Source organism: Carassius carassius, chromosome 29, assembly GCF_963082965.1.
Source record: "Carassius carassius chromosome 29, fCarCar2.1, whole genome shotgun sequence".
Classification (NCBI taxonomy): Eukaryota; Metazoa; Chordata; class Actinopteri; order Cypriniformes; family Cyprinidae; genus Carassius; species Carassius carassius.
The window spans coordinates 475,277-501,669 of NC_081783.1; the positions used below are offsets into that span (position 1 = coordinate 475,277).

The 26,393-nt window shown below is 43.1% G+C and overlaps 1 protein-coding gene across 1 annotated transcript in view; it reads right to left on the minus strand.

Moving 5' to 3' along the window:
- Positions 1-904: 904 nt before the first annotated feature.
- Positions 905-26,393, minus strand: part of LOC132109301 (E3 ubiquitin/ISG15 ligase TRIM25-like) — a 59,153-nt gene continuing 33,664 nt past the window's right edge. Inside the window, exon 12 of the mRNA XM_059515311.1 lies at positions 905-1,799. Within this exon, the coding sequence (XP_059371294.1) occupies positions 1,279-1,799 (521 nt within the window). The 3' untranslated portion in view covers positions 905-1,278. The remainder of the gene's footprint in view (positions 1,800-26,393) is intronic.

The window sequence follows — 26,393 nt, forward strand, 5'->3', positions numbered from 1 at the left end:
AGTGAATTGTTTTGTGAGTGTGTTTTGTAAGAAATCAGCTTCTGATAGGGACCCTAGCACCACTCCAGTTCCTTGGATTAACTTACTTTAGTTTTATATTTTATATACAGTACTGTATGTGTGTCTCCTAAGCATATACCACATGATCCATTCATTCAATTCCTGTATGTAAGGCAATGACTGAGGGAAAGTGAATACAGGTAACCCATTAGTAATTAATAAAGAAATATCAAATAAGTCTGCTGGAATAACTTAGAACCTGAAACAGTATTCTAAAGTGAAGCTATTAGTAAATAATAATTACTACATCATTTTGACTCAAGTCAAATGCACACTCTAAAACAAAACCTATAAAAGAAATAAACTTTGTAAAATACACAACAACTTGTTTATGATCTTTATTTCAGATGAAAATATGAATACAGCATATTTTATTAAATTTTAACATGTATACTGCCCAGATTTAAACTAATTTAAAAAACATTTTATAATCAAAAGTTAAACATTTAGAAGCAAACAAAATGCACATTTCATTTCCATTATAGGCAAGTAAACATCTTACTTAGTAGTTAACAGTAGTGAGTTAAGTCTTTTATGAATAATCAACTGTTAGTTCTTCAATAATTCCTTATTAGTTATGCAGTAAGTAAGAAACAGTATTCTAAAGTGTTACCATTCTTTTTAAACATCTACAATAATATCTGAAATTAGTAATGAGTGTGCTGTCTTCTATTTTAAATGTATATTTGTAACAACTGGATAATTTGTATTAACAAGCTCTAACCCCCTTAATGCCATCTTTTTTTGTTTCGGGCCCCTGTCGTGCTCTGATCATTTACATGTTAATTATACAAACAAAATTTTAGCATCCTGTCTCTAGGGAAAAAAAATCAGCAATGATTGATGAGCATATATTTGTTTATTGTAGAGCTTCTTACTCCGTGAAGCAAATGTGTCTGAAATATCACAACATATAGTCTAAGAGCACGCGGTAGGGTTTGTTACTATAGCAACAGTAGACTCACAGGCATTGTGTTATAAACATCAAACAATCATTGTGAGAAAAACAACTGAGAAAGCAAGAAAGAAAAATAATCATAATCTGTAATGATCAGCTGTTCTGTTCATCGCCTGAAGAAACAAGAACATTTGAAATAAGGAACTTGAGCACGCAAAAGACGAGATATGTGTACGACCCCTTAATGAGAAAAGAGACTGTTACTGATTCATCATGCAGCTCAAAGCATTATGGGTAGAATCTTGTCAGTCTATTCTTATTCACCAACACAGTTTTACTGATGATTCAATAGAACCAACATAAAACCCAGGATAGAGCGTCTGAGTGAATGTGGTCTGGACTGTGTGGATGAGGCTCATTGTGTCAGAGACGCTGTAGAAGGACAGAGTTCCTGCACTGTGATCCACAAACACTCCTATTCTACTGCTGAAGTACTTCACAGAGAGATCAGTCTTTATGTTATTGTGTCTGAATAAGTAACTGGAGGGAGAGCAGTCCAAATTCCAGGACTGATCATTGTATCCAAACACACACTCATGACCTGTTCCCTTCCTGCTGATGCTCTTATATGACACTGATATAAACACACTTCCACTCCACTCAATCTCCCAGTAACAGCGTCCATACACACTCTCTCTACACAACACCTGATTCACATCAAATCTCTCTGGATGATCAGGATAGTACTGGGGCCTGTTACCAACAGTAATCACTCTGTTGCTCTCAGACAGACAGATGTAATTATTCACTGTGTTTGGATCCAGAGTGAGCTGACGGGAATCTGATGGAGATAAAACACATCAGAATCAGGAATTATGAATCTGTTTGATCTTTTCATGTAGCTGAACTCTTCATGTTCAGTGTGTCATCAGTGTCTCAGTACAGATGACCAGATATCTGTGCAAATCATCATTTACTAGTGCTGCCCCATGTTCTGCTGATACATAAAGACTGATCACAGTTTGTTTAATGTGTGTGTCCTTGCAAATGTAAGTTTACATTAACATACATTGTTAGGAAATGTGTATGTCAGAAACATGTAGGTAGTAGCATCATTACATGATCACTAAGTCTAATATAAATCTAGAAAAATGTCCGCTATTCCAGAGTTTGTGTGGAGTGTAGCTGAATAGTAGTACACTCAATGCATGACCGATGTGATCATTTGCATTTAACTTAAAATGCTTCGTCATTTTTGATCATACAGATAAGAGCAATACATAATGAATTATTACTTTTGAATCTGTTAAAGCTCTACTTTCATTTGTGTGCACTCACAAATATAAAGTATTTTTTGTGCTTTTGTAAAATAATGAAAGCAAACAGGATGCACTTTCTGCCGTCTAGGTCTCTGTGAACTTCAACACATAAAAAAAAATAAAATAATAATAATTATATATATATATATATAAAAACAAAATGCTTTGGCTGCCTTTAGGGTTGTCCCCGACTGAGGATTTTCATAGTCAAATAGGAATTTTGTAATCTTGCCGATATTCGACTGATAGTTGAATCATATGTTTGGGGGCGGGGAAAAATACATTAACAAGTGTCAAGTCAGACATTCGAATAACATAATTACTGATGTTAACACACAGGGAAAATGTCGACTATTTGGGGTCACCCCTACTTGCCTTTATAATCATTACTTCTGCAGTGCTCTGTGGCAAGCTTTATGTGTGCACTTGAACACTGATAGGCTATAGGTAATTAAAGAGTCATTATTTAGAATTATATGGTTAATTAATATAAACATGCGATTAGTCGATTATTCTCTTCAAATGTATGACTATTAGTCAATCAGAAAAATATTTAGTCAAGGGCAGCCCTATCATTTAAATTGTTTATAAAACTCTTCTTTCTCCTTCTACTGGAAGAACATGAAGACTCTGAGTTTTTCTGCTTGTTTTCTTACTGACTTACATTGTAGGAAGTCCTTCCTGGTCCAGAGAGCAATGTTGGTGAATGTGACTGTGGAAATCAACAGACATGAACAGTGTGATTTTCATGATCCTGCATACATTCTTAAGACATTTCTAATATGATGTTTTCCATGATATGAGGTGATGATGGATTGGTTTCTGAGAGCAGATGAATCTCCAGGACTTTACTAAAAGAGCCTCCTTTCTCCCATTTGCGACAACATTAATGATTAGCTAAAGGGTAAAAATGCTCAGATTGTCTGGACCCGTTTCCTGTCAGTGAGAATAATTGCTTAAAACCTATGGCAGTTGTGACAGGGAGGCGTGGTACAGCGAGGTCTGCGAAAGTGAGTTAATTGAAAAACAACTAACACCTGGTTCTCATTGCAGTGATTGGTGTGGGGAGGCGATATATATAAGCCGGTCGGGAGCGAGCTAAAAAGAGAGAGAGCTGAGGACTCATGGGGACGTGGAGGCAGGAAGTCAGCAAGAGAAATGCTGCAGAGTTTTGTACAATAGAAAAGTGATTGGAAGTGTGTGCTCATGTGGCGCAATTTGTTTTGTTCTTTTTAAAAAAATACAATAAATTACCCATGAGACTCAGAAAGAAGACCCCGATCTCCTTTCTTCTCCGAAAAACAAACTTTACATTATTACACTGGTGCCAAAACCCGGGAAGGAAGGAGAATGACACCACCATGCAAACTCCGTCAGGACCATCAGGATTGCCATTTGTGGAGATCATTACATCACTCACCGGTCTACATCAAGAGAAACATCAAGCCCTGCTGAACTTGCGGGTGGACCAGGAACATCGGTTCCAAGTGATGATGCAAGCCCAGCAGGAGGACCGCAAGCTGTTCTGGAGCTTGCTGGACCGGGAGGTTCGGATGAGGACGGCTTCCCCCAGTCCCATCCCCGCTGCTCACATGTCTCTCACTAAGATGGGGCTGTCAGACGATCCGGAGGTGTTCCTGGACCTGTTCGGGCCATTAGAACGGTCGGCATGGGGACTTTGCTTTGTGTTAGTTATCGTAGACTACACAACACGATATCCTAAAGCAGTGGCGCTCCTTAACATCTCAGCAAAGAGTGTGGCGGACGCCCTGTTTTGTTTAATCTCCCAAGTGGGAATCCCGAAAGAGATTCTCACGGATCAGGGCACCATGTTTATGTCACGCACATTAACCGAATTGTACAAATTATTGGGCATTAAATCAGTACTTACCCGCGTCTATCACCCACAAACAGACGTTCTGGCCAAACGGTTCACATTGAAAACAATGATTCATTAATTCACGCAAGAAGATGCAAAGAATTGGGATAGATGGCTGGAACTCCTCCTATTCGTTGTGCGCGGGGTCCCACAAGCCTCCACAGGGTTTTCCCCCTTCGAGCTTCTTTATGGATGCCCGCCCCATTGGGTTTTAGACGTCCTAAAAGAAACTTGTGAGGACGGACGCTCAGATAGCAAAAACAAAATTCAGGATGTCATGGACCTGAGAGCAAAGCTCCATACACTGGGGCGGCTCTCTATGGAGAATTTGCTTCAGGCTCAGGGCAGGCAAAGCTGGCTGTATAACAGGGGAACCAAGCTTCGAGTGTTTGCACCGGGAGATAAAGTACTCGTATTACTACCAACCACCAGCTCCAAATTGTTAGCAAAGGACCCTATGAGGTCACACAGCGAATAGAAAATCTCAATTATGAATTAATACAAACAGACAGAGGCAATTCACATCAGCTCACTGACATCATACGTTTACGATCGGAATTTAAAGACGTGTTTTCACACCTGCCTGGTCATACTAATCTGATTCAGCACAATATTGAGACAGAGCCAGGCGTGGTGGTTCGCGGCTGGCCATACAGGCTACCTGAACGCTAGAAAAATGTGGTTCAGGCAGAATGCTATTCTAGGCAATGCTAAGGATGGGAGTAATCGAGGAGTCCCACAGTGATTGGGTGAGCCCGACAGTTTTTGTTCCTAAAACAGACGGGTCGGTGCAGTTTTGTGTGGACTATCGCAGGGTGAATGCAGTGTCGAAATTTTACGCATATCTAATGCCCTTGGATTGACGAGCTGCTTGATCGGTTAGGTACAGCTAATTTTTATTCGACATTTGACTTAACGAAAGGATATTGGCCGATCCCCTTATCTCCCATTTCCAAAGAGAAAACAGCCTTCACCACACCATTTGGATTACACCAATTTGTGACGCTTCCTTTTGGCTTGTTCGGGGCCCCAGCCACGTTTCAGCTCCTCATGGATAGAGTTCTGCGTCCCCATGCTGCCTATGCCGTTGCCTACTTGGATGATATTATCTACAGTGGAGATTGGCATATGAAGCATTTGAGGGCCGTCCTCGGAGAGCTGAGACAGGCGAGGCTAACGGCCAATCCGAAGAAGTGTGCAGTTGGGCGGGTGGAGGTAAGGTATCTTGGCTTCCACTTGGGTCAATGGCAGGTGCGTCCCCAAATTGACAAGACTGCAGCAATTGCAACTTGTCCCAGGCCTAAAACCAAAAAGGAGGTGAGGCGGTTCCTGGGGCTGGCGGGATATTACAGAAGGTTTATTCCTGGTTATTCGGACCTCACCAGCCTGCTGACTGACCTCACTATAAGGGAAGTACCAGATATGGTCCAGTGGACAGAGCAGTGCCAACAGACTTTTACCCAGGTTAATGCTGCCCTGTATGGCGGACCGCTCCTGCACTCTCCTAACTTTTCTCTCCCTTTTCTGTTGCAGACTGACGCATCAGACAGGGGGCTGAGTGCTGTCCTGTCCCAGGAGGCGGAGGGGGAGAACCGCCCGGTGCTGTACATTAGTCTCTCTCTTTGAGAGCTTATGACTAAGTACAGCACCATAGAAAAGGAGTGTTTGGCCATCAGGTGGGTGGTGCTCACCCTTCGCTACTACCTCCTGGGGTGGGTGTTCACCGTCTGCTTGCACCACGCATGAAGGATACCAACATGCAAATCATCTGTTGGTATCTAGCTTTACAGCCTTTTAAGTTCAAGGTGATTCACAGGCCGGGGCCACAGAGGGCTGTGGTGGAGTTGCAGGCCAGATGGCTCCCTGGCCTGAGTCGGGCAGTGGGGGTATGTGGTGGGGAGGCGTGGTTCAGTGAAGTCTGCGACGGGAGGGAGAGCGAGGAGACATGCGGCGGTAAGTGAGTCAAGTGAAAAACGACTAACACCTTAACCTTTTAAACAAAAGCCTGCAAAGATATTTTCCTATGTGATGTTGAAGCATCATGTTAAGGTATGCACGCTCCACCTTGCAACAGGTCGATTGGAAGATTGCGTTGTGGGATGGACCAAATCCACTTGGTCAAAACCCCAATGCCTGAACTCTGACAAGATCCTGAAATTCACTAACTTCCTTCTCCTTGCCTTGGCTTGAACTACCTACTTCTACATGCTGCTAGCTTTCTTGTCATCCAGAACTCAAAACCACTCCGTTGAAACTTTGTGACTGCAGAGAATCTTCAAAGTCTTGCAAACAAAGAAACTCTCAGAAGAAATTCCGAAAGCACCTATGTAACCAGGCAACCAACCAGTCACCAGGAGGGTTTTCCAAAAAGACGTCGTCCAAATGACAGATCTGCAAACAATCCAAGGTGCAGTGATTCCCTGAAATGAGGCAACGAGGGAACTCCAAGGCATCCATGTTTTAGCGTAGCTCAATAAATTACTGTTTCATTTATAAAGTAATATTGTTTTATATGGTGTATTTTAACATTAAACTTTGCCCAGATCCTGTGCTACCAAGCTCATCCATGAAGTAATAAAATAGAATTGTATAGAAGGATATACTGAATTTTACGTTTGCTGGACGAACCCTTGATGAAGTATAAACTATTTAAATTTGGAATCAGTTCAATTAAAGCAATTCGAATATTTAGATTCATTTCTTCTTTAAAAGAAAAGAGCTAAAATTTCCTTACAAAGGTTACGAATAGACTGACCATCATTTATAACTTTAGAGTGGTTAAAGATACTGAACTTCACAAGAACCCTTAAGACACTCTCAGGTTCGGTTTTGTTTCATTATGCTAAAGCAATGCTAATATTGACATCATGCCTGACATCATGTTTGGGGTCTTCATGATCAAATTCATGAATGTGTTACACACAATTAAAATAACTTTTATCAGATTTGTTGATAACCTGATCCAATTTTGATGATCCGTACTATAAAGTTCACTGATTTCACCATGACGTAATAAATCAGAAGGAAAAATAAGTTAAAAAGCTGAAATGTTAATGAACTGTTGGTGGTGCTAGTGGTGTTTGACAGCTAAATATATCTTCCAGAAGAAAGAGCTGAGAGAAATGATTCCTAAGAATTTTAAGAATCATTCCTAAGAGCTGAAAGCCATTTGTAAGAGAAGATGATCAGATGAGAGTCTGACTGATGATTATATAATAAGACACTCATGAAATGTTTCTCTGTGAGTTTTTTGTCACAGCAGGATCTGCTCAGGTCCACTATGACCTTGTTCTTCTAGATCTCTGTTACCTGCAGGAACTGGATGTGATCCTGTGTGTGTGAAAGCTGCTCCAGCTCAGCGTCTCTCCTCCTCAGATCATTGATCTCCTGCTCCAGTCGCTCCAGTCGTTCTTCAGCTCGACTCACTGCAGTCTTTTCCTGATCTCTGATCAGTCGTATCAGCTCAGAGCGGCTTCTCTCAATGGAGCGGATGAGCTCAGTAAAGATCCTCTCACTGTCCTCCACTGCTGTCTGTGCAGAGCGCTGTTAGGACACACAGTGATTCAGCTTCAGTGAGTCTGAACTGAGACGGAGACAAACTTCTCTTCTTCTCCAGACTCACCTTATGAGACTCCACAGCCTCTCTCAGCTGCTGAAGATCTTTCTCTCTCTGCTGGATTCTCTGCTGGAGCGTCTTCTGCATCTCTTTCAGCTGGTCCTGGAGGACAAACAGATGATATTGAATGTCACAGAAAACTAATAATGATATATTAACAAAGTTTGGGAGGAGTGCGTCAGATACTTAGTCTAATTAACACAAGAGGAACGTTGTCATGAAACAACACAAGGGAAGTGAGGAAATGAGGAGTAAACTTCAAAATAAACAATATTTTAATGATCCACAATCCAACAGGGGTAACACAAGACAGGGAGAACACAACATCTACGTTAATACTGGACGCTTCACTAAGGAAACTGATACAGGGCTTAATTACACTAAGTATTTAAACACAGGTGGAACAGGATGAACATAATAAACTAATAAGAACATAATCAGGGAGAACTGAAACAAGTTGGACTAAATTAACTAAATGGGAACAGGAAAAGGAACAAAACCAAATATGGTCACGGTAGAGGTAAAACTATGACATGGGGAGCACGAGGACAGAAAACACAATACAACACAAACACAGGCCTGACATTACCTCCCCCTCCAGGAAGTGCATCCACATGCCTCATAACATGTACCGGGGGGGGGGGGGACACTTCAGGAGAGGTAACACATAGGGATGGTCGGACTTCAGAGCGGTACCCAATCTGGGAGACCTTGTGGAAACAGGAAGCTTTGGAGGCCATGGTGGGTCAGGTAGTATAAGATGCCATGGCGGATCAGGGACTTTAGCGCCCCCAAAAAATTTCATGGGGAGAATCTTGGATCTCCAGGCCCTCGCTGGGATGGATTTGGGGACTGGAGCCCTCACTGGGCCAGACTGGGCAACAGGAGCCCTCCTTGGGCTAAAATCTGGAGTAGCAGCCCGCCTTGGGCTAAACTCAGGAACAGGAGCCCACTGCGGGCTAAACTCAGGAACAGGAGCACATTGTGACTTCAGAGAGGTGAACTTGACTAATGAGTGACTTGGCGGGCTTGGGTTAGCTGCAGCCAGTGGATTGGACAGATGAACGGCCGGCAGACTTGACTGAAGATTGACCGACAGGTTTGAATGAGCCGTTGCTGGGGGGCTTGACTTCATAGCAGCTGGTGAACTTGACTGATGAGCAGTCGTTAGGCTTGGGTTAGCCACAGCTGGCTGGCAGGACTTTGCAGGATCCTGCGAACTTGACTGATGAGTGGCCGGCGGACTCTCAGTACTCGCAGCGATCCTGCCGAACTCCCACACTTACCCACTGTGAGCTTGGACGGAATAGTAAGAGGTGACTCCCATGCCACGGCAAGCAAAAACAGGGAAAACAAAAAAAAAGTTTAAAAACCGACAAAACAAACGAGGAGAGGGGGTGCAGCATACTGTTTGGTCTGGTATTCTGTCATGAAATAATACAAGGGAAGCAAAGAGATGAGGAGTAAACAGTCAAAATAAACATGATCTTTTAATGATCCACAATCCAACAGAGATAACACAAGGCAGGGAAAACACAACATCAATGTTACTACCGGATGCTAGACTAAGGAAAACACAGGGTTTAAGTACACTAGGTAATTAATAAACACAGGTGGAACAGAATGAACATCATAAACTAATCAGTGAACATAATCAGGGAGAACTGAAACAAGTGGGACTAAATTAACTAAACGAGAACAGGAAAAGGAACAAAACCAAATATGGGCATACAAGAGATAAAACTAGGACATGGGGAGCACAAGGCAAGGCAAGTTTATTTATATAGCACATTTTTCGTACACAATGGTAATTCAAAGTGCTTTACATAAAAGAAAGTAAAATAATAATGAAGAAAAATAATAACAAGAATAAAACAAGCAATTTAAAAACTTTTAAAATTATTTAAAAAATTTACTTATTTAAAATGAATTTAAAACTGTTAGAAAATGATTTTAGATAAAATAATAATAATAATAATAATTAAAAAAATATATATATATAGTGCAATCAGTTCGGACATTGCACAGTGCTCATTCAATAAATGCACAGCTAAACAGATGAGTTTTACGTCTAGATTTAAATGTGAGTAGTGTTTTAGTACATCTGATCTCTTCTGGAAGCTGATTCCAACTGCGGACGGCATAGTAACTAAAGGAGGACTCCCCTTGTTTTGTGTGAACCCTTGGTATTTCTAACTGACTCGATCCTAATGATCTGAGTGCTCTGTTAGGTTTATTTTCAGTGAACAAATCTGCAATATATTTCGGTCCTAGGTCATTTAGTGATTTATATACGAGTAAAAATACTTTAAAATCAATCCTAAATGTAACTGGAAGCCAGTTTAAGGACCTGAGGACTGGGTTGATATACTCAGATTTTCTGGTTCTAGTCAGAATCCTGGCAGCAGCGTTCTGGATGAGCTGCAGCTGTCTAATGGTCTTTTTGGGAAGGCCGGTGAGGAGCCCATTACAATAGTCCACCCTGCTGGTGATAAAGGCATGAATAAGTTTCTCCAAGTCTTGGTTGGAAACAAAACATCTAATTCTGGCAATGTTTTTTAAATGATAGTATGCTGATTTAGTTACTGCTTTGACATGACTACTGAAACTAAGGTCTGTCTCCAGAATCACACCAAGATTCCTGACTTGAGTTTTAGTTGTTTGACCCCTAGAGTCAAGGTATGCATTCACCTTGAAAATTTCATCTTTGTTTCCAAATGCAATGACTTCAGTTTTTTCCTTGTTTAACTGAAGAAAGTTCTGGCACATCCAACTATTAATTTCATCAATGCATTGGCAGAGGGAGTCAATGGGGCTGTATTCATTTGGAGATAAGGCTAGGTAAATCTGGGTATCATCAGCATAGCGGTTCTTTCTCATTATTTGACTTAGTGGGACCATATACAGGCTAAACAAGAGCGGTGCGAGAATTGACCCTTGTGGGACTCCGCATGTCATGGACGTCCACTTAGACTTATGCTCTCCTAGACTCACATAATAGCCTCTCCCTTCTAAGTATGACCTGAACTATTTGAGTACCATCCCAGAAAGCCCGACCCAGTTTTCCAGTCTCTCTAGTAGTATGTTTTGATCGACAGTGTCAAACGCAGCACTGAGATCTAGCAATACCAGCACCGATATTTTGCCAGAGTCACAATTTAAGCGAATATAAGTTATTATCTTAATGAGTGCTGTCTCTGTACTGTGATGCGGTCAAAAACCAGATTGAAAATCGTCCTGGTATCCATTTGAGTTTAAGTATTTGTTCAGCTGATTAAAAACTACCTTTTCTATAATTTTGCCTATAAAAGGAAGATTAGATATTGGTCTAAAATTGCTCAAAATTGTGTTATCAAGATTGCTCTTTTTCAGGAGGGGCTTAACAACTGCAGTTTTTAAGGAGTTTGGAAATGTCCCAAAGAGAAGTGAGGTGTTCACCACTTCTAAAAGATCTGCTTCTAAGCAGTTAAGCACACTTTTGAAAAAAGATGTGGGAAGTGTGTCAAGACAACAGGTTGACGATTTTAGGTGCTGCACTGTCTTCCAGAATTTTGCTATCAATTGCTTCAAAAATAGACATAGTATCTTTTTGATATTTTGGCTAAATCTGTCTGACCTCTGCATTACTTAAGGATGTGCCTATCGCCTTCCTGATATTGATGATCTTCTCAGAAAAGAAGGATGCAAACTCATTGCATTTGCTGTCTGAGAGCATTTCACTGGGAATCTGACTTGGGGGGTTTGTCAGTCTCTCAACAGTGGCAAAAAGAGTACGAGTGTTATTTAAGTTACTGTTTATAAGGTTTGAGAATAAATTCTGTCTAGCTGTGGCTAGTTTCACACTAAAAGCATTAAGGCTGTCTTTATAGATACTATAGTTAATTTCAAGTTTTGTCTTCCGCCACATCCGCTCGGCTTTTCTGCATTGTCTTTTCATAGTCTAAACTGCTGTTGATCTTCTCCAAACTGATTTCTGTCTGTTTGTTTTCTTACTGACTATTATTGGAGCAATATCATCAATAACATTCTTAACTTTTGAGTTGAAGGAATCAAGGAGAATATCAACAGAGTCTGCAGAAATGCTTGGTGTTAAAGATATAGCCTCCATAAATAGTACACTTGTGTTCCCGTTAATGCATCTCCTTCTGACAGAGACTGATCTAGAGTCAGTTGTAGCAGAGATCAAAATATCAAAGAAAATACAGAAGTGATCAGATAGTGCTATGTCCTTAATAACAGTGGATGAAATGTTTAGACCCTTACTGATGATTAGATCCAGAGTGTGTCCACCTTTGTGTGTGGGTCCATGCACATGCTGAGTCAAGTCAAAAGTGTTTAGAACCATTTTCATTTATTTTGTAGTTTTGTTTTCTGCATTGTCTATGTGAATATTAAAATCCCCTGCAATAGCAAAACAGTCAAACTCTGAGGAAATCATTGATAACATTTCTGTGACCTCTTCAACAAAGGCTGGAGAGTCTTTTGGAGGCCCGTAAATAATAATAAACAGAATGCGTGGAGCACCTTTCAGCACAATCTCTAGATATTCAAAAGACAAGTACTGACCAAATGACACTTGCTTGCATTGATAGACATCTTTAAATAGAGCAGCTACACTTCCACCTCTCCTAACAGTCCTGCAGACACTCATGTAAGTGAAGTTAGGAGGGGCTGCTTCATTGAGGACTGTTGCACTGCAGCTGTCTTCTAGCCATGTTTCATTTAGAAACATAAAATCCAGATTATAAATTTTTGTGTTTGTGGTTATAAAGTCATTGATTAGAAATGATTCATTTTTTAGTGAGTGAATGTTTAAAAGTGCTAGCTTGATGTCAATGTCAATGTCAATGTCACCTTTATTTATATAGCGCTTTAAACAAAATACATTGCGTCAAAGCAACTGAACAACATTCATTAGGAAAACAGTGTCAATAATGCAAAAATGATAGTTAAAGGCAGTTCATCATTGGATTCAGTTATGTCATCTCTGTTCAGTTAAATAGTGTCTGTGCATTTATTTGCAATCAAGTCAACGATATCGCTGTAGATGAAGTGACCCCAACTAAGCAAGCCAGAGGCGACAGCGGCAAGGAACCGAAACTCCATCGGTGACAGAATGGAGAAAAAAACCTTGGGAGAAACCAGGCTCAGTTGGGGGTCAGTTCTCCTCTGACCAGACGAAACCAGTAGTTCAATTCCAGGCTGCAGCAAAGTCAGATTGTGCAGAAGAATCATCTGTTTCCTGTGGTCTTGTCCTGGTGCTCCTCTGAGACAAGGTCTTTACAGGGGATCTGTATCTGGGGCTCTAGTTGTCCTGGTCTCCGCTGTCTTTCAGGGATGTAGAGGTCCTTTCTAGGTGCTGATCCAGCATCTGGTCTGGATACGATGGCAGTGCTTTGTGTTTTTACATCAATCTTAGTTTGATGCATAATAGGTCACAGATTAGATGAGTTTGCCCTTCGGCTTGAAAAGGCCTTAGACTTTCTATCAAGAGATAATACTGAAATAGATAAAGTTACAGGCACACTGAGTTCCCGCTTGTACTGTAGTCATTTGTGAATGTTGCTGTTATTATAGCGGGGACCCGACACATATCACTGAGTGCTGCTATCAGTTGTTTTTGGTTCACCTTCAGCAGATAGAGGGTTTGGGCCCTGTCGTTGTGGCAGTGTTTGGAGAGCTCTCACAGGAGCAGGGCCCACAGGCTTTGGTTGGTTGAGGGGCTTGCCGTTTTTTTGTTGATATCTGCGTGCTTGCAGCAAATGAGTGAGAGTGTTTAGTCCCAGCATACACCAATTCCTCCATTTTCTGTGAAAAGCACAGAAGTGGATATGCTGGAGAGAGGGATAATGTGTCTGGTGAGATGGGATGTTTTGATACATCAAAGTCTGTCTGTGAGGAGCTCTGTGGGCAGGGCTTAGCCAGGATAGTGTCTATCAGCAGTGCTTGTTTTGGCTGCATGGAGTTATCAGTGTCCTTGTGGGATATGTCAACCACATGATGACTTGGACCCGGTGTGTGTGTACTGAATGGATTGACACAATCTGTTGAAGGATGACGGAGGGAAAAGTAGATATTGTCATTGAACACTCTAGCACCAAGTTTGTTTGGGTGGAGGCCATTAGGTTTAAACAATTGTCTATGGCCCCAGAAAAGATTGAAGTTGTCAATTAAATTCACTCTTCAATGCTGATACAGTGTCATGGTTTTTATGGTCATCCATACACAGCACACATATACATTCCTGGTCAGTGCGACAGAAAACCTCGAGGATCTTCTCATGTTTCTGGCAGATCATCTCCTGCAGTCGTCCAGTGGCATCAGTCAGATTGTGTCTCTTTCCATTAAACCAACTCTCATGTTGTTCGAGGTGATTCTGACAGTAAGAGTTCAGACACATTAGACAGGACTTGACGGCTTTGTATTTTCTTCCAGTACAGACGTCACATTGCACATCTCCAGCTCCAGCGTAACAGTCAGCAGAGAGTCTGGTCTTCTTCAGTTTCTCCACCACTTCAGCCAGCATGGTGTTTCTAGCTAAAGCAGGTCTTGGACTGAAGGTCTGTCTGCACTGAGGACAGCTGTAGACTCTCTTCTGATCTTCCTGATCCCAGCAGTCTGTAATACAGATCTTACAGTAACTGTGTCCACAGGAACTAGTCACTGGATCCTTCAGGAGATCCAGACACACTGGACACAAGAACTCATCCTGAGAAACTCCATTTTACTGCTTGAATGCAGAGACACAAACACACAACAGCTCAACTACACTGCAGCTTCTCTTTCCCCGAAATCACATGATTCCTCTTTTTCTGGTTTTTCTGGTTTCTGAGAGAGGGGGGGGGGGGGAGACTCTACAGGAGCATGAATGAGGAAGATGCTTTTTTTTTTTTTTACACATCTCAAAAACAGAACCAGAAAAAGAGGAATCATGTGATTTTGGGAAACTCTGTGTGTGTGTGTGAGAGAGAAACTCTGTGTGTGTGCGAGAGAGAGAGAGAGAGTCTCTCTCTCTCACACACACACACACACACACACACACACACACACACACAGTGTAATGCAGTGCATGGAGTCTTTATAGTGCCTGTTCTGTTCATGTCAGTGTTGTGCATCATTCAGATGAACTGAGAACACCTTTAAATTACAAACTAATAAATGATTTTGAATTGAGGGAGTAAATGGGATAGGGTCTCACCTCAGTCGTGGTATTTAAAGGTGGAAGAGAGTATTTTCGTACGTCATTTTTCTCCCCAACCTCAAGTGCCACTTGACCTTAAGAAAGCTGAGACTGTCACCCGGCAAATTGAAACTGCAACAGCGGAGGCAAAAGCAATGATTGCGTCATCTGCCAGTTCAGTACAATCAGTGCAACAACATAACACGGTTCGACGGAGCAAAAGTAAAATCAACGCCTCGCGGGGACCTCCAAAATTTACCCGTGCACGTACTTGCTATCGTTGCGGATCTGAGCAGCACTCAGCTAATTTTCCCGAAAGCCCGGCAAAGAATGCGGTGTGCAGGAACTGTAACAAAACAGGACATTTTGCAAAGATATGCCGCGGAAACAAACGGGTGAGTGAAATTACAGTACCTGAAGTGACTATGTAAAATATTGAACATTCTCCTCATGACTGTGGCAAAATAATGTGCACAGTACAGATATGTGCAAGCACAGGACAAACATGGGACATTCAGTTAATGGTGGACACGGGATCGGCAGTGTCCATATTACCCATGTCCATTTACACTGGATCTTTCTGTCAAGCACCCCTTTCACCACCAAAACTCAGTCTTGTTAGTTTTGGGGGCGATGCAATTGAAGTGAAAGGATGACTGCCAGCCAGCATCTCGTATGGAGGCCATTGCACTACCACATACTTATACATTGTTCAAAAGGGATCAGCTGTGCTAGGCAGAGACCTCTTTACTGGACTGTGCTTACAACTCTGTGATGGTCAGGTCAGTACGGACCAGTGCACACATACTGCCTTAGCTTTAGATGCAAAGTCAGAAAACAGGCTGGGATGTGCAAGAGGATTTGTGCACCATGTTCATGTTCGGCCTGGTATTCAGCCTGTGCAGCAGACACTGAGGCGGTTACCTTTCTCAGTTAGCGACGAGGTGTCCAAGGAATTACAGAAGCTTGTACAACAGGATGTGATCGAGCCTGTGGATGCATCTGAGTGGGACAAAAAAAAAAAAAAAAAAACAATCGCGATTTCTTTGATCAATTTTGTGATTGTGACACACACCGATATGCTTTTACAGTCATAAATGCATTCAGGATTAATTTGAAACATATTTCCAAAAGAAAACCAATTAGAGCTTTATCAAAAAGTTGTAACGTCTCTAGAACAGACATAAGTCAAAATTATCACTATAGTAAAGATGTAACAAAATGTATAGACTATTGGCAAAAAAACAAACAAAAAAAAAAAATCCCGTGTCCAGGGACTATTTTTTCTTTTTTGCCATGCATTGTACATAGAGCTCATTAATTGTAGCAGTGCCTCAGGTGTTTACAGTGTGTATACAGTATGTGTATGTGGTCAGCAGCGAGAGCGCATAAATATAACGCGAAAGCACATTAAAATAATGCACGAGTGCCAATCTTTCTGTTCGCACACAGATTTCCTTTGCTCTGTCACAAAACCAGACGTGCTTGCTCAGATACACGCTGCTCTGCGCGGAGAGAGTGTGTGTACTTAAAACGTGTCTCCTCTCACTTAAACTGCGTCCTGTGCACTCACAACTCTCTCTATGCTCATGTGTTAGATATTAATTATTTTCGCACGTTTTTATTTCTAGCCTTTTACCGCGTGCAGTGTGAACGCTCTGATCCGTTAACATGGCCTTTGAAAAAGGGCGCATCACAGACAGTGTGTGAACCTGGAGTTAGGCATATGCCCAGTCTGTTCTGTTCTTGCGCTAGGTGCAATGCATTCTGATTGGATCGGATAGCATACTACGGGAGGTCAGGGCCGCGGAAAATTGTGCTATAAAAGGATTTGGAAATCGCACACGCTCAAATCGTGATTTTGTGACGATTTCTTTTAATCGCACAGCCCTAAAATGGACTGTAAATGAAAAGAAAATAATTGGCGGCCCACCTGCAATACCACCGCGACCACAGGTTGAAAACCACTGCTATAGTATATTTGTTCTTAAGAGAGAGGGCTATGTGGTGTTCTGAGTTAGCCTCTAGAGGGAGCTCTCGGTTTGAGTGAAGGTGGAGAGAGCGATAAGAAAAGAAGTGAGATGTAAGTGTGGAAAAAAAGGAGGTTACACACAGTTCCAGACGGAGGTATTTGCTTTTAATTGAGATACTCAGCAAAGTTCGACTCTCTAACATTTCAATCTTAGTGAAAACTGTTTCTACACTATTTTGTGTGTGTGAATAGGTCTGCATAATCTAATTTTAACAACCTGAATTCTGAAAATGTTGGAAAGTTTTTTTTTTATTTGAATAAAATTAAAAAGTAAAAGAATTTCAAATCACATGAGCCAATATTTTATACACATTAGAACATAGATGTATAGCAAATGTTTAAACAGAAATTTTAGGTTATGAGTTTCTGGAGTTTTGGTGTTTGAATTTGTTTCCATTCTTTCCTGATATAGGTTTCCAGCTGCTGAAGAGTCCGTGGTCATATTTTTTGTTTAATGATGGGCCAAATGTTCTCTATAGGTGATGGATCTTGACTGCAGCCAGGTCAATCCAGCACTATACTCTTTTACTATGAAGCCATGCTGTTGAAATAGCTGCAGTATTTGGTTTTGCATTATCCTGATGAAATACACAAGGCCTTCCCTGAAATAGACAACGTCTGGAGCGGAGCACATGCTGCTCTAAAACCTTTATATACCTTTCAGCATTCATAGTGCCTTCTAAAACATGGAAGCTGTCCATACCGTATGCACTTATACCAGCGGTTCCCAATTCCAGTCCTCGCGCCCCACTGCTCTGCACATTTTGTACATTTCTTTTAGCGCTTCAGACGTTTGTTCTTTTTGAACGTAAGGGAGCAATGAACAATGGGAACAGTTCATGTACGGAGTTCAAGTCTAATGAGCTGATTATCTGAATCAGGTGTGTAAATAAAGAGAGATGCAAAATATGCAGAGCAGTGGGGTGAGAGGACTGGAATTGAGAACCGCTGATTATACACCCCCATACCATCAGAAGTGCACACACAGCAGTGAACACACACCCGAAGCAGTCGGCAGCATTTATGCTGCGGCGCCCTGGGAGCAGTTGGGGGTTCAGTGGCTTGCTCAAGGGCACCTCAGTCGTGGTATAGCTGTCCCGAGACTCGAACCCACAACCCTAGGGTTAGGAGTCAAACTCTCTAACCACTAGGCCACAACTTCCCCAAGCTTCCCCAATTTCATAGCTAATCATGTTACAGAACTGATGTCAATTAACTTCATTATTTGCTAGATGTTCTCCCAGCTGAATCTTTTCAAAATATCTTGCTTTTTCAGCCCTTTGTTGCACCCATATCACCTTTTTTGGGACCTGTAGCAGGCACCAAATTTGAAATGAACTCATTTAATGGATAAAAGTATACAATTTTTCAGTTTAAACATTTAATATGTTCTCTATGTTCTATTGTGAAAAATTATTGGCTCCTGTGATTTGAAAGTCTTTTAATTTTCATCTTTTTCTAATTTAAAATACATCTCAACATTTCCAGAATTCAGGTTGTAAATTTATTGTTTATATAAATAAAAAAGACATATAAATGAAAAAACATAGAAATGGAAAAATGTGAAGCTCTTTTAAAATGACCAACAAATTTTACAGTGTGGAAGCTTGATTATAAGATAAAGAATTACATGTTTTCTTCAGAAGGTTAAATAAAGTAGATAATTAAAGCTGCAATAAAAAGTGGCCGTAAGTTTTTCCTCTTTGTCGCCATCTCTCCTTAAAAACCCGGAATTTGAGCTTTTTGTGGAATAATCTTGGATTGTTATTCCGCGCGCTCCAGCATGGATGAATCTAATGGTGTGGATATTTACTGTACTACGCAGTTACATATTCTAGCCTACATCTTGGAATAAATGACCCAAATATGAATTTTCACCATATATTGCCATATGAACAAGTAACAAGTTTTCCATGTTTGTTCCGCCCAATTAAGGAAAAAAGCATTACAATAAATCATGCTACCAATGATGATTTAATCTAAAGATCGGTTAGCTTATATTAAAATTGACAAAAAGTGATTAAAATGGGGGGGCTGATGCAAAGATATTTATGATGATATAAGCAGCAAGAGATTATTATTGAATTGAACGTGCATTGAAATGTACTTTATTAGTTTGAAACTTAAGTGAGTTCATGATATCAACACTATTAATGCCGTGCTGTGGAATAAACGGTCAAGCCACGATCCTACCCTTCTGTGTCTGCATCTCCTCTCTACCACCACCCACAAAAACACACAACACAGGCGGTGCTAGAGGCCAGTTAGCATACGGAGCAAGAGGAAGAGAGATAGAGAGAGAAAGAGAGAGAGAGAGAGACAGAGAGAGATAAAGAGACAGAGAAAGAGAGAGAGAGAGAGAGAGAGAGAGAGAGAGAGAGAGAGATGGCTACATCTTTAGTGCCATGACCCAGAGTTTGGCACCACTAGACCAAAGAGGAAGTGAATTCTAGAGCCAATGCTTTGAATTCTTAACCAAACTGGTGATTTTGGGGATACATTGCGTTCCGAATGAATCAGATTAATGTGGTATTATGGAATAATAGTGTAATAGTTTTGGAAGTAACAGGAGGTGACGTCTGTATAGGAGGCGTGGTTAGCGGATGTTGGATGTTATGTTATGTTCGAGCACACTAGCGGATGGCTGTTGTACCGAGTTGCTAAATAAAGACAGTCACCGATTACGTCGTTGTACGAACCTCTTTTATAAATAACTTGACATGGTGTCAGAACGGGAAGACTTGTAAGCGGAAGAGGAAAAGAAAAGTGTAACGTTATCGTTTGGCGGAGGAATGGGAAACGAGCCGGCAGATATGGCGCAACCTACACCAACTGCTATGTTCACAATACAACCTCCAGAGCCATTCGATTTTACTAAGCCTCATGAATGGGAGTGTTGGATTAGGAGATTTGACCGCTTTCGGCTTGCAAGCAATTTAAACGCAACCTCGGAAGAAAACCAGGTAAACACGTTAGTGTATTGTATGGGCGATGAAGCCGAAGATGTGAAGGCTTCATCGAAGCGAAGGCTTTGATGCATTTTTGGTGCCTAAAAAGAATGTAATATATGAAAGAGCCAAGTTCAATCAGCGTGTGCAACTGCCGGGAGAAACGGTGGATTCCTTTATCACTGCTCTATACGGATTAGCTGAACATTGCAATTATGGACAGTTACAAAAGGAGCTGATACGCCACAGGTTAGTGGTCGGGCTGAGAAACGTCTCATTGTTCGAAAAGCTACAGCTAGACAGAGACATAACACTTGAAACTGCTATAACAAAAACACGGCAGTTTGAAGAAGTTAGACGACAGCAGTGTGACTTAAGAGGAGAAAATGGCGGTGCTAGCAAATGCTCCAAGGTTGATGTTGTGCATGCTAACAATTACAGAAAACCCAAATTTCCCTCAAAGCCTCAACCACAAGCACAAACACCAGGCAAATATAAACCTAATGCACGGCCACAGCAAGGTTCAAAGGCCTGTTATAGATGTGGGAAAATGCCGTCACATGGAAAATCAGAATGCCCTGCTGCAGATGCTGTGAAAAAAAGCAGGTACTGTCCGCATTTGTGTGGATTTCACAAGGATGAACGAATTAGTTTGCAGAGAAAAGTTTATCCTGCCTCCTGTTGAACACACTCTGGGCATGCTAGCTGGCGCAACAGTATTTAACAAATTAGATGCCAATATGGGTTTTTGGCAAGTACCATTGACAAAAGAGTGTGCCAAATACACCACCTTCATCATCCCTTTGGGCGCTATTATTTCAACCGGTTACCCTTTGGCATAGCTTCAGCCCCCGAGCACTTTCAAAGGATGATGATGACAGAAGTGACAGGTGGCCTGGAGGGAGTACTGTGTCACATGGATGACATCCTGGTCTGGGGACAGACGCAGGACGAGCATGATGTGCGGCTACATAAGGTGTTAGAGAAGGCACAAAAGGCATCAACATGGACAAATGTGAGCTCACACGCCATACAGTCAAATTCCTGGGTCATGTGATTTCAGCAGATGGAGTGAAGCCAGATCTGGAGAAGACGAGAGCTGTGCAAGAGATGGACGCACCCAAAAATGTCAGCGAACTCAGAAGTTTTCTGGGCATGGTCAATCAGCTGGGCCGCTTCTCGCCTAACCTGGCCGAAAAAGACAAGGTGCTAAGAGACCTACTGTCCAAAAAGAACCACTGGTACTGGGGGACAGAACAGCAGGCCTCCTTTGACCAGTTAAAAACAGAGCTGTCATCCACACCAGTGCTTGCACTATACAACCCAAACAGTGCACTAAAAATCTCGGCTGATGCCTCTTCTTTTGGCCTGGGTGCAGTCCTGTTGCAGAAGAGCGATGCCAGGTGGTCATCTGTGGCATATGCGTCCAGGTCAATGACACCAACAGAGCAGCGCTATGCTCAAGTAGAGAAGGAGGCATTAGCTGCAACGTGGGCTTGTGAAAGGTTCAGCTGTTTCATCCTGGGAAGACCATTCGAGCTGGAAACTGACCATAAGCCATTAGTGAGTCTGCTGGGCGGGAAGGCCCTGGATGACCTCCCACCAAGATTCCAAAGATTTAAAATGCGACTCATGAGGTACAATTATTCAGTCAATCATGTCCCTGGCAAAAGCCTGTGGACAGCCGACACCTTGTTGCGTGCTCCTCTAAGAACCGCAAGAGCAAACACAGATACAAGCCTACTAGAGGACACCAACATCTATGTAGACTCTGTCATCAGCAACATTCCTGTCAGTGGAGATTATCTGAGCAGCTTACGCGAGCACCTACAGGCAGACAGCACATGCTCTGCACTGATGGAGTACTGCACAGACGGCTGGCCTGACAAAAGCCAATTGCAGGGAGCGCTGAGACATTACTGGCCTGATAGAGCAGTGCTGACTGTGCATCATGGACTGCTGCTGCGGGGCACAAGGCTTGTCATCCCATTCGCCTTACAAGGGAATGTGCTACAGAGACTACATGAGGGACACCTGGGGGTGACAAAATGTAGAGGCCGGGCCAAACAGACAGTATGGTGGCCAGGGCTCAGTAGCCAGCTGAATGACATGGTACTGAAATGTAGAACCTGCATTCAGGAGAGAAAGAACGTCAAAGAGTCGTTGATACCAACGGAGATGCCGGACAGGCCTTGGCAAACTTTGGGAGCTGACCTGTTCATGCTGAAAGGCAAGACCTATCTACTAGTAGTAGATTATTTCTCAAGGTATGTGGAAACTGCCCTGCTGTCACCCACAAGGTCCACAGATGTGGTGGTGCACCTGAAATCCATATTTTCTCATCATGGGATTTGTGAATTCCTTAAAAGTGACAATGGCCCCCAGTTCTCTGGTAGCCACTCTAAAGCCTTTGCAGCAGACTATGGCTTTGTGCACATCACGAGCAGCCCCAAGTTTCCCCAAAGCAATGGGGAGGCGGAACGTGCTGTACAAACTGTGAAAAACCTGCTAACAAAGGCATCAGACCCATACCTTGCTTTGCTGGCCTACAGAGCAACCCCTCTACAGAACGGCTATAGCCCAGCCGAGCTGTTGATGGGGCGGCGCCTCCGCACTACAGTTCCTGCCCTTCCAACCCTGCTGAATCCAGTTCTGCCCGATTACAACGTGCTGGAGGCCAAAGAAAGGGAAAAGAGGGGGAACGACGCAAAATTCTTCAACAAGAGACACGGCGCAAGAAATCTAGAGCCACTCGTACCTGGGGAGGATGTGTGGATCACCGATGCACGAGTCCAGGGCACTGTGCTATCTACACACAACACCCCTCACTCTTATATCGTCCAGGTGCCTCAGGGGACACTGAGGAGGAACCGGCATCACTTGGTGCCACTGCAGACCAACAGTGGGGTAAGCGACGCTGATAAGCCACTGGTGGGAGAAAATCCACCAGTGACAACATCACCAGAGCCAGCTCCACCAGTGGTAACATCACCCAGCAGAGAGGGTCCCACCACAGAGACTGTGCGGACCAGGTGTGGGAGAGAGGTTAGAAAGCCGCAGAGACTTGATTTGTGAAAAAAAAGAAGAAGAGTGGAATGTGATTGTGAAATTGTTCTGCTTTACTGTTTACATTTGCCTAAAACCTGAAAGTTTAAGTTTTGAAGAACACAGCCTGCTAAAGTAATAGTTCAGAGTATGGTAATGTGTAAGTTATTTATTTCTGTTTTGTGTGCTTGAATCAGGGACAGGTCTTCCAGCAAAAGGGCAGAATAAACCCCTTAAGACCTGCAGAGACAAAGGTAGTCCACCCAAGAAAGGGAGATGTGGTATTATGGAATAATAGTGTAATAGTTTTGGAAGTAACAGGAGGTGACGTCTGTATAGGAGGCGTGGTTAGTGGATGTTGGATGTTATGTTATGTTCGAGCACACTAGCGGATGGCTGTTGTACCGAGTTGCTAAATAAAGACAGTCACCGATTACGTCGTTGTACGAACCTCTTTTATAAATAACTTGACAATTAACTAGAAGACTCAACACCAGGCATGCTTTTTTTCGGATGCTTAGATTTTTCCCTTTCAAAACTGTAAAGCTGGAGTCAGACAATCTGAACTAAGGGGCGACTTCTTCCTAAGAAAACAAAGGACCTTCCTGATAATTAACATTTAAACACTCTCTTGAATACCCTCCTGCATAAGTAACAGTGCCATCGGAGATGCACCACACCTAGCAGTTCACACCTCATTATCACACTCCCTCCACTTATTTTCACTCAGAATTGCCAATAGTATAATATTCTACATTAATGCAAGTGATATTTACAGTCATGTTTGGTGTCATTTGAATGGTCTCAGGGCGACAGGTACAATGGTCTCAACCTTACAAAAGTAGACTAAAAGTTGACACAGATCCTAAGAGTCAAGAGATATTTTGATTACTGTAATGGGAGTGCCCTTTTCCAGGGCCTTCCATGTTAATTAACTTCTGTTCCCTTTGAGATGTAACCTACCCTGTTCTGGGACCTGACTTAAACAAATTCCAATTGTTAGTTTATGTCTTCATCTCGGGGGATGTTTGTCTTCGTCTGAGGTATTTAAAGGATTGCAGCAAAAGGATCAGGGCCTTCTGTAGCTAGAATGAACCCATAGCATGAAGTGTGTTCACACACTTCATACTATGTATTTCACCAGAAGTCAGGTGTGACGTTCGGGTATCCAGTGAAACACAGGGAGAGAGAGATCCAGTTGCAGTATGTCTTTATTTAGGGGTAATCCAAATCGTAATCCAAACAAGCCAGGGTCAAAACCAGAAACAATCCAAATGAACAAACAAGGAAGGGACAGGAAGGGAACAGGAACGGAAAGAGGAACAGGAACTCGGAATGCGAGGACTCGGGAGATGAGAAGACTGGGTACAGCAGGAAACGGAAGGAAGGACTCCCTGCAGACAACAGGAAAAGACTGGTAAATATAGGGAGGCTAATGACTAATAAGTGAAGGCACCTGGTGCAATTAGCAGGAGTGCAATTACTGTGATGAAGTGACAAGGCTAGTGGGAATAGTAGTGCCTACGGTGAGGTGCCTAAGGGGAAGTCCATCCTTGTGGTCAAGACAGAAGCCCACCAGGGCGGCGAAGAAGAACACCACATCCGTGTGGTCGAGACAGAAGCCCATGAGGGCGGAGCAGAAGACCACCACATCCGTGTGGTCGAGACAGAAGCCCACCAGGGCGGTGCAGAAGACCACCACATCCGTGTGGTCGAGACAGAAGCCCACCAAGGCGGCGCAGCACCCCCCACATCCGTGTGGTCGAGACAGAAGCCCACCAGGGCGGAGCAGAAGACTACCACATCCGTGTGGTCGAGACAGAAGCCCACCAGGGCGGAGCAGAAGACCACCACATCCGTGTGGTCGAGACAGAAGCCCACCAGGGCGGAGCACAAGACCACCACATCTGTGTGGTCGCATTAACAGGAGAACAAGTCTGGTTAGGCAAGTGCGAAACAGAGAACATGAACAAGTTAAGGGTAGCCTCCGTGGCCACGACAGGATCAGTCGAGCACTCAGAGAGTTCAGCTGAGACGTGACGAGGCTCTGGAAGTTCCACAGAGGCGAGGAGAGACTCTGGTAGTTCAGCCGAGATGAGGAGAGGCTCTAGTAGTTCAGCAGAGACGTGGAGAGGCTCTGGTAGTTCAGCAGAGTCGTGGAGAGGCTCTGTTACTGTTTTCCTTTATTGCAGACACAGGTCCATATAACACAACAAACAACACACACAAAAAAAAAAGAAATACAAAAAATACATAAAAATTCCATAATAGCCTATAGAATATACAGGCTATTACACCAGTGTCGTCTAAGCCTGGAAGTGTATCTGTAACAGCTTTTCAGAGGACTGACTAGGGCTTCGATTATATAGTTCACTGAACTGTCCAGTCGACACATAAAACCGAACATCAGTTGCCTTAAGAGTGCCTCACAGGTTGGCACTCTATTAGACACAAACAAATGACTGGCACTAAGCCACCTAGGGACACGGAGCAGCAACCTCATTGCATCATTGTATGCTACCTTAAGCCGCTGCATACTCCACAATTGAGCAGTATATAGCGGTGTGATGTAAGTTCTAAACAAAGAGCACTTCACAGAGTCAGAACTCTGTGAAGTATAGTACTCTGGAATAGTAGTGCCTACGGTGAGGTGCCTAAGGGGAAGTGAGCCCACTAGTGGACACCCAGGGAAACAGAGACCAGACAGCGTGACATTACCCCCTCCTCCACGGAGCAGCTACCAGATGCTCCACCCGAACCCAAGAAGAGACCAAAGAAACAAAGAGACCAGGAGGGAGGTGGAGCGGCAGAGGGCCAGGGGGAGGGACGGAGGGCCAGGTAAAATGGGGAAACAGAGACAAGAAGTGCAAACACAAAAACAAGGAGCCCAGGAGGGAGGTGGACCGGCGGAGGATCAGGGGGAGAGACGGAGGGCCAGGTCCATAGATGGAAACAGACAGAAGAGAAACAAAAACAAAACAACAACAACAAACAAGTCCAGGAAGGGCATAACGTGAAGCCCACCAGGGCGGAGCAGAAGACCACCACATCCCTACGGTCGAGACAGGAGCCCACCAGGGCAGTGCAGCAGCCCACCACATCCGTGTGGTCGAGACAGAAGCCCACCTGGGCAGAGCAGAAGACCACCACATCCTTGTGGTCAAGACAGAAGCCCACCAGGGCGGAGCAGAAGACCACCACATCCTTGTGGTCAAGACAGAAGCCCACCAGGGCGGCGAAGAAGAACACCACATCCGTGTGGTCGAGACAGAAGCCCATGAGGGCGGAGCAGAAGACCACCACATCCGTGTGGTCGAGACAGAAGCCCACCAGGGCGGTGCAGAAGACCACCACATCCGTGTGGTCGAGACAGAAGCCCACCAAGGCGGTGCAGCACCCCCCACATCCATGCGGTC